At 42.9% G+C, this 9,805-nt stretch overlaps 1 protein-coding gene across 6 annotated transcripts in view; it reads right to left on the minus strand.

The window, feature by feature from the left end:
* The window catches only part of LOC138060997 (protein BTG1-like), a 29,175-nt gene extending 19,517 nt beyond the window's left edge, over positions 1–9,658 (minus strand). For 2 of the 6 annotated variants that reach the window (XR_011134543.1, XR_011134545.1), the window contains exons 1-2: positions 9,331–9,417; positions 7,480–7,531 (exon numbers count right to left, since the gene is read on the minus strand). Coding sequence is in view for 2 of the 6 variants with exons in the window: in XM_068907479.1 (XP_068763580.1) it covers positions 3,198–3,550; positions 7,480–7,531; positions 9,331–9,441 (516 nt within the window). In the remaining 4 variants the exon portion in view is untranslated. The other 4 variants (XR_011134544.1, XR_011134546.1, XM_068907479.1 and 1 more) reach the window with 3 other exon arrangements.
* Positions 9,659–9,805: the final 147 nt, after the last annotated feature.

Consider the following 9,805-nt stretch of genomic DNA (forward strand, 5'->3'; position numbering starts at 1 on the left):
GTGAGCTGGATCAGTTTGTTCACCACGCTCATTTCTTAAGAGCGCATTTTCATACACCTATTAAAAAACACTGAATCAGTGTTTGCAAAAAAAAATATGTAATTACCAGTTAAAATGGTTTATGCTGAACCTTGAAAGACTCAATATTTTCAATTCTTTAGATAAAGAACTGGATGAACTTTATTACAGTATAAAGTACATAAGAAGCCATACTTAAAGGCTCTTTCAACTTGAGGATAAATGAATAAGGACATCAATATCTAGACATAAAGTTTTAAAACATACCTTATTTTCCCATTTGAAATTATCTAACACTGAAAGTAATGGACAACTGAAACAAGTACTAGAAGTGTAGACAGTACCTCTCTACCTCCTGCAGTTTCCAAATCAAAACCAATCTCTGCGTAAAATATATCTCAACTGTAAGAAACATGAATCAGGGATGGGGGAGAAAATACAGGAATTGTGATACATAGGTGGTCAGGCTATATAAGCTACTGGGACCATGTGGATTTTACATCTCACAACAAAGGTGAAAGGTTAACTGTCTTCACACCAGGGCAACATTTTGGAGAAACAGATCAGTGTACGCTTTCTTCTTTAAAGATGTTTCATCCTGCAGCTTTACTTATCCAAGAGTTAACTCTTCCTCATATAAACAGGCATGAGTATAAAACAAATATACCTTTCCTCAATATATTTTTACTGCTTCAAGGCAGCTGGCATGCAATAAATCTTCCTACAGAATCCTAACCATTCTTTTCTAAATAACCATGACTGATCAAAAGCGGTCAAAAAGTGCACAGCATCATTTTAAATACAAACATTTTTGCATTCTGCCATTATAAGAAACTAGCCAAACTCTCACCACCTGAGACAAGATTTTATATAAAGCTTGAAATATCCTATTGAACACAATAGGATTAATAAATAAGAAGCAAACAGACTACACCATGGCCGGATTCATCTGGGCTCTTCTCCACGCTCACTTACAGAATAGACAGCAGGCAAGAAAAGAGCGTATGAAAGACCTGCCATAACCTACATCTTGTCCATGTGTCAAACCACATCCAGTGTCTGGAAACCATACTCAGCACCTTAACTGTAATTTCTTCAGAAGTTTACTGCTATGCAGAATCCACTGCTAAACTAAAAATCTCATACTATGTCCTTTCAGAGAGACTACATTCATAGAATATACAGTAAGACTAATTATCTATCAGATTAAATTTAATGAAAGAGGGCACCTCCCGTAACAGATTTAAACCTATCCATATCACAACAGTCCTAGGGAAATAAATATTCAATGAAGGTAAGTATGTCAGAGAAAAAGTGGGTGTAACAATACTCCTAAGATAACAGAACTTTATATATTTACTTTTTATTTTACTTTGTACATATTTACTTTTAAAATCAGAAGGCAGAAATAACTACCATAACCTTGAGAACTGGTTTTCAATCTTGTGTAATAAAAAGTTAATTTGCTATTATCTTACAAGACCTTACTTAAAATAAACCCAGAAAGCCATTTATTAGAATGACAGAATAAAAACACAATCAGTTTTACAAAGTTTTGATTACTAAAGAATCTGTCACTATCCATTTTGTTCCAATTAAATAAGTACTTCTAAAGAAGCCTGCCTCTAAGAACTAAGCAAACAACAATTAGTAAATCACAGCTTTTTCTAATGCAAAAAAAAAAAAAATTATGCAAGCTAGAGTTCCACCATTTCTAGTTTGCCCAGACTTGCCCCTTCACTATATGTTTTATCATGTTGCAGACATACTGCCAGATTTTTTACTGACATACTAACAATAGACAATTGCTCTCTTTCATCAAGCATTCCACTCCAATCGAATACCAGGCAACTGAAAACATGCATGGTAGACACTATTCAGTCTTCTATAGTTTCATTAAAACCCACAGCTTCTGACTTAAAATACAAATCCACAATACTTAGTTTAACTGATTCTTTTAGTAAAATGTAAACACTGAGCATCTCCACATAAACCAGCAACAGAAAGTTTTAGTATTACTTCAAACCTCCTGTATTTGATACTTTTATTAAACTTGTATCCAGTGACTACTGGTATTAGAGAAGCTAACAAAAGCAAAAGGAATCTAGCACAATACTAGAAAGTATAGTTTCCTACCTTCCAGGGGGAAAAAAAAAAAAATCAAGATAAATGAGACTTAGGATTAGTGTTTCCCTCTAGATTCCTCCATGGTTTCAAGCAGAAGTTGCAAGTACAAACTCAGTTTTCCAATGAGTTCAAGAACATGTTCATGGTGGATCAAGTGTTCAAAATTCTTTTGTTTCCATTCAGATTGATGCAGCATACACTGAAAGAAAAACCCCACACAGCTCTTCCTCTATTTAGACATGCTGCTATCAAGCTTTACTGATACTAAGGATGCTGTGTTGATTTTAACTAAAGATGAACGATCATACTTCACCTTTCTAAAGAATAGTCTGTGATGAGTAAAAAAGGTAGTATAAGCTTTGACAACAATGTAAAAAAAGTTTGGAAAAACAAGCCAAAAACTGTTTGAGCAAGTTTTTATTATTCTACTCCAGTAATATCAGAAGAAAAAAAAAGAGAGAGAGAGAGAGAGATAAACCAATTCCTTTCCTCAAAAGGATGGGACATGATGAAACCCAGGCCCGAAATAAATGTATGGTTTGAAAGAGGCAGGGGAGGGTGGGGGAATATTTTTGTGATTTGTGTCTTGAAGCCAAACTTGAGTGACCCTGAGAAAAGGCTGTGCAGACAAGTCACAGAAAAGATTTAGTAACTGCAGCTTGTTAGAGCTGTCCTCCCCTCAAATTCCCTTTGAGTTTATGCTCTGTAAACTGAGGAATTTTGGAGCAAGTGTTAATCTCGACTAAAATCCATCATAAAAAGTGATACAGTATTGCTTTACTATTTTCAAAGAAGTTTTGGCTAATTATAATAAAATGTGTAAAACAATCAGTTGACTGTACAGTGCATTTATAGTACACAATCCTAAAAATGATATACAGTTTCAAGAACTGCTTTATACATTAGCCCTTGGCCACAAACAACTTGGCAGTTCTACTGTAACTTTAATGGTTATAGAGCAGGGGGGGAAAAAAAAAGTCAACATCTCAGTTACATCTAAGTTCATCATGAAACTGGGATACATACATCATCATACAAGGAATAGTGATTTTTTAACTAGAAACTGTCATCATGTTGTAATTCTTGGAAGGGCTGGAGCTGCCAATTCTCCACTCCTCCTTACAGCCGCTCCTACTCTCCAAAGCTCCGGCTGCCTTCACGCCCGGCCGGGGACTCTCGTAAAGGACACAGATAGACCCGTCCTCGCCTATACGATAGGACACTTCGAAGGGGTCGACCCAAAGAGTCAGTTCGCTGGGCAGGAGCTGGAAAAGTCTCTCGTGGCTCAGTCCAATCATCCCCGCTGCCTTTCCTATCAGGGGGTCCATCTTATGGTTGATCCTAATGCACCGGTACCCTGAGCCCTTGGAGGGCCGCAGGGGGAACCAGTGGTGCCGGTAGTGCTCTGCCGGAGGGAACAAAGAGGAGCGTTACCGCGGCCCGGCGGGGCCCCGGCCGCGGAGCGGGCCCCCGCCGCCCGGCTCACCGCGCAGCGCCTCCTGCAGGCACTCCCGGAAGCGCCGCAGCTGCTCCTCGCCGACGCCGCCGGCGGCGCGCAGGAGGCGGGTGACGAACCCCGCCGCCGCCGAGGTCTCCGTCCGCATGGCCGCCCGCCGGCCCCGAGCCGCCGCGCCGCCACAGCCAATGGCGGCGCCCCGCGCCCCTGCGTCACAGGCACCCGCCCCGCCCCAGCCCCGCGGCCCCATTGGCGGCGGGAGGGGGGGCTCCGGGGCGCGGCCGCTCCGCGCGACGATAGGCTGCAGCTCGGCAGGGGGCCGCGCCGCAGCGTGACGCAGCCTGTTTGTTTTGTTGGCGGAGGGGCGGGAACCTCGCAGCCGCTTGGCCGGGGGGGGGGGGGGGGGAGCGGGCGCCCGGCCCGGCGTTCACCGCCTTGCCCGTGCCAGCCGGCGAGCTGCTCCGCGCGGCTGCCAGCACCGGTGCGCCACATCGGGTTCCCCTCCCAGCTGCCCGCAGTTCCGCGTCTCCTCACGAGCCTGACCGCACGAGGATGCTCGGTCCATCCCACTAGCAGTGCTCCAGGCAGACGTCAGGGTTATCCTGCCTTGTGCTCTTTCCGTTTTTATTTCTCAAAATCTAATGTGACCGAAATCTAAAAATATCTCAGCATCTCTTCTTAGACGAGCAGCATCAAGACCAAGATACTCTTATATGGCAAAACAGCAAGAGTTTAAGAACACTGACTAAGGTCAGGATCTTACCACCAGGATTCCCTTCAGCTGTAATTTAATACATTCCTCTGAAAGCAGTCTTTTTGTCCAAAAGCTTATGCAGGCCCTAACCATTTTTCTCTTCGTCTTATTTGAACACAACGTCTCCCTTCACTGGCTTTGTCTTAAACCCACTTTGGAAAAAGAGTATACCAATTTCTTTTACGCTGTTGGTTAGGCTCTGTTGTTCTAAGACATTATATTCTCCTTTCTTAGGCAGCTAACTTTCTCCTTTATTCTCCTCTGTGGCCTGCCATCTGGCAGATGGAAAGTCAGAGTATCTCACCTTTGAGAAACTACTTAGGATCTGGTTTCTCCAACTGCACATCTTAATCCTTTTCACCATTTTTCACTTGTCAGTTTAAGAACTTGACATCACATCTAGTTCACTAGTTGCAAAAGCCATACCCAGGGAGTTAAGGGGAGGGGAAAAAAAACCACCTTGTCTGCAGACATTAAAAAAATTAGATCCACTTTTACTGCTCCTTAGGAGTTTGCCAGAGAACATTTATTGGTCAGTAAAAAAAATGCTATGAAAAATTCAGTCTAGGCTAACGTTTTACTTGTTACTCAAAACCAGTTTAACACAGGTTTAGAACTTACAGCACGTATTTACAGCAAGTTTCCTCTACCCCATGAACACCCATTCCTTTAATCCATGGGCCAGAAATCTTCCAGCCTATAGTTAAAATTTCAGATCCATCTAGCTAGAATACTAGATAAGAGGGGTATAGAAGAACAGCTTGCAACATTCACCAGTTCATTTTTGCTAGCTTCTGCTATCTGACATGCTGAAGCAATCAAATAAAAGTTTCTTTATATTTGCGATTAAAGCTTCTTCACCCTTATTCATTGCATGGAAAACAAGCCTCAAGAAAGTAAACTCCTATTTGATTTGACAAAACTATTAGAAATGGTATGACAACAAGAAAATTCATGCAGTATTAAGTAACACCAAGAAAAAAGTAAGATGACTATGACTCCCTGCCCTACCTCTCCTCTACCAATATTACTGTAATAGCAAGCAACAGGACCAAGACTGAAGAATTGAGTACTGAGTGACAAAACTACAGAAGTGCGTCCAAAACTCATTTACTATGACCTAGTACGACAGGCCCACTTCACAGATTGGAATTTTAAAAAGTGGTTTTTGACAAACCTATCCATCATATTTCATCTTCATAAATGCTGTAATGTAATTCTGTAGGCCACTTTATAGCCTAACTAAAGGGATTTTCAGCCCACAAGAAAAAAATGCTAGCAGAAATTCAGATTTCACCTCCTCTTCAAGATAGACAATCGATTTTTGTGCTTCTTTTTCCTTTCACTCACAGCTGTTAGCCTTCTCCTAATCAAGTGTCAGATCTGGAATAAAGATGTCAATTGGGACACATTTTCACTGCTGTCCAGTTTGAATTTCAATGACTCAAACATTAGAAATTAAGTTAATCTCTGCTAGATGACCAGTCATCCAACTACTTCACTCTTTAGTCAGTGCTTTGAGAATCAGAACACAACAATTCACTTCTCCATTTGGAGACTTACTGGTAAGGCTATCCTAGCACAGCTGGAATATATCACAGTACATATGAGCAGATAAGATCACTTTAGTCAAGTTACAAGAAGGCAATAAGAAGAAAGCGAGCACAAGCCTACCTTACTTTAGATGTCACTTGGTCTACGCAAGTTTATGTTATATAAAAATAAATATAAATGTATATTATTCCAGCGCAACAAACAATCAGTGGCATAAGACCAGCTCTGGAACTAAGCTTATTTTGCATGTTCTGTAAGATACCAATTCAAAACACTTCCAACTTAATCACATCTCTTCCATTAGGGAAATTTGGACTTTCCATACCATATCTACACTCCAAAGTAATAAGCATGACTCCAAAACCTCCAATACCTTGACAGCATTCTGGTAAACACAGGACCACAGTGACTTATTTCAAGATTCATTAAAAAAAAATCATGGACAAAGAAACATGTCATTGGCATTGAAATAAGTTACGAAACTCTTACTGGTGCTCAGACTAAACATCTTTTTTTTAAAAAAAAAGATGTTAACAGCAATAATGACTGGATTTATACAGTTCTAAGTTATCTTTCTTCACGATTATACTAAACAGCTTCCCCTTTCCAAGTTGTGTTTACATATATAAATGCAGGCAAACACAGCTCCCAAATTATATACAGTCTTATTTTACTGCAGTCAGCCAGCCAGCCAAGGTTCCACTAAAGCTAGGACTGATGTTACGAGCTCTGATTTTGACTAACTGGAAAGTTAACTAGACTAACTTTGTGTTAAGCAGAGATCAGGGTAGAAAAGCTTTCTGAGCTAGCTAATGAAAAGTAGCTGAAAATATGGCAAGAGACTGAAAAATTCATGTTGTAACACTGCTAACAGATTAACACTCATTAGGCAGAGGTCTGGCATTGGGATCACTAGTCCCAAGTGAAACATTTAAGTGAAACAAGAAGGAAGGAAGGTCTGGTTGTAACAAGGGGAAAAAATGCTATAGTTGTACAGCAATGTTAAACTTGCAACTTCCTTTTTTTTGTTGTTGTTTTTTTAAAAAAACATTCTCCTGGGTTTCACATTTAAGACTCAAGTCAAGCATCCCACAGAAAGAAAACAAAAGAAAGTAACACCCATGTAAGTATTCAACTTCCATCTCCCTGCCAGAAAATAGTTCTATATGCAGCAGTATTAAAAAAAAACTGACAAGGGCTCATCAAGAAAAAAATATAGTTATTCACTAGTTATTCAACTAACAACCATGTGTATAAACAGGCTATTTTAGAGGGTACTGGGGGCTCCAACAACACAGCACTGGAGTTGAGAATTAAACTGCAATTTGGAAACACTATATTAGCACAATTTAGTAGCAGCCACTTAAATACCTTATTTTTCATTAGAAACAACTTCTAAATAGCACCCATACACAAAACAAAAAATGCATTTTTTTTCCAGTTTTCTAGAGGACTTCTATGGCTTTGAAAGTTGAAAAGTCACATCACGGAGAATAGTAGATGAACTACCACTACCATACATACAGCTCTCCTCCACAAAGCTTTTTTTAGCCTATCAACTCAGACTTACCTTTCTGGTTATTCTGTTCACCTGCAGTGTCATTTATCTTTAGCAAGAATCCCTAGAACAGAAAAAAGCAAAGCCATTATCTTGTTCATCCTTTTGAAAAGAAACTGCGTGCAAGTATTCTTTGCTCCACTTTCCCTCAACTTCAGCTAGAGGAAAAGGAACAAGTAAAACAATAGCTACATCAGTAATATCATATATTGTTATTTAAAAGTAAAAACAATAGTAATAGTATAAGCCTATTCAGTTACCCAGAGAAAACCTAAATGAAGAACAGCATTAAGACTAAGTATAAATCATGCTCCTTTCACATGATTTAAATCAAGTCCTTAACACAAGTCGCCATAGTCATATATGACAAGCAGTCACTAGACCTTGCAAGAAAAGGTTTTAAATAAAGCAAGCAGTTTTGGTTTTTACTTCCTCTATGAGGAGCGTCTCTCACTAAACACAAACAAATAAAACCTATCTTAAAAGCAGCAGCTACCTTTCTTTATTGCTAGACTTCAAAGCCAGGCATTACGCAAACATTCTCAGTACAAAAAAAAAGTTTCCAGATGTGAATAAGAATACTCTTAATGATTTTAAAAAATTAAATCTCTCCATAATATTCCCAGTTTAGTAAACAGCTTACTAAAACTCAACTCCTTACAGAAACAAGAAGGCCTTAAACCAATATCTCAGAAATAAAATGATACAGAATTTATCTTCACAACAACTATTTTCCTCCAAGACTGCTCCTTTTCATGTATACTTTTTGCAGATAAGCAGCAGCTGTCCTGCCCTCTTAAGTTCAGAGGAACCACCTGTGGGTCCTGCTCTCTTTACTATCACTTCAGCAGAGAAGTTGGGATGAGAGGGGACAGCTGAGAATCCTGCTTATCACAGCTTTCTTTTTGTGTTAAGAAGTTATCGCAAGCTGCCTAAACAGATGATGACACAAAAACAGCACATACATAAAAGGAATTATAATTTGATGATAATTTCAGTTTGCTGCAAATAGAGAGAAATAATAGGGAAATCAAAATGAGAAATCAGAGTTCTCCTGCAGAATCAGAAGTGCCCAATATTAACAGCACAGTATTTTTCACTTAGGGACCACCAAGTGATTTGTAACACTGAGAAGCATTACTAACCCTGTTCTATACATGTGCTGCAGAACTATGTGCTAGCCTACACTTAAAGGTTCCTCAGCATAGCTGCTACCTCACACCTACCTAAGTTACACACAGCTGGCATCAGCAGAAAAGTATATTTTCCAAACCCATTTATACAGCTTGTCAAAACAGACTAAGGTACAACAGCAAAAGCACACCATCGCCAGCAAGTTAAGGGCGAGTTTTCTGTACAGAATTTCTGCAAAAACTGTACTTTCCCGACACCACTATCTCAAAAGCGACGAGAAAAGAGAAGTGAATTCCAAATATCTTGCCCACCTCAGGGGAACAAAACAATAGAATAACCCGTTCCTGAGACCGTTTTCTCTGTTAAGCGACTGACCACTAAACAGCACGGTTGCCCATGGCTCCGCAGGGCGAGCGAAAACTCGCTCCGACGCCCGCCTCTGCAGCGACGCCAGCGCGGGCCAGCGCGGCAGCGCCGTCCTTCGCGGCGGGCGGCTCCGCACGCGTTACAGCGGCCCCGCTCTTCCGTTACACCAGCCACCGCCACTGAGGCGGAAACCCCACACAGCCGGCCGCCCGGCTAACGGCCGGCCGCCCGGCCAGCGCAGGAGCGCGCCGCTGACGCCCAGCGACGTCACTGCCTCTCTCGGGCAGGCCGCGCCGTGACGTCACCAGCCGCGGCTGACGACGACACCGCCGGCCCGGCCGCAGCGGCACCGCTGTGGCCTACCTGGGCTGCACCACACGGGGCCCGACCGCCTCGCGGGACCTCACTGCCACACCACGGCAACGCTCCGTATGACGTCGCAAGGCCAGCTCCCCCCACCGTCTGCCCTGACATCACCTGCTCGCGGCCTGACGTCAGCAGCCTTAACCGCCGCCGCGGAGGGGCGGGGCGGGGCAGGGCCGCCCGCCTCACGCGGCCCCGCGACCAATCAGCGAGGCGCTTACGGCGCCCGCCGCCGGGACCAATCGCCGGGTTACACTCAGCCGCTGAGCGGTCGGGCTTGGCTTGACCCTCGGGGGCCGCGGTAGGGCCGGTGCGCCGTCAGCGTGCTGCCATTGGTCCTGGGCCGGCCGTGCCCGCCGGTGATTGGCGGGCGGCGCGGCGCGGGACGCGCGGGGCGGCCGGTGTGCCGGGGGGAGGGGCGAAGCCCTGCGCGAGGCGCCGGGGCCGGGGCCGGGGCCGGCCGTGCGCCCCCGCC

Source organism: Struthio camelus, chromosome 14, assembly GCF_040807025.1.
Source record: "Struthio camelus isolate bStrCam1 chromosome 14, bStrCam1.hap1, whole genome shotgun sequence".
Lineage (NCBI taxonomy): Eukaryota > Metazoa > Chordata > Aves > Struthioniformes > Struthionidae > Struthio > Struthio camelus.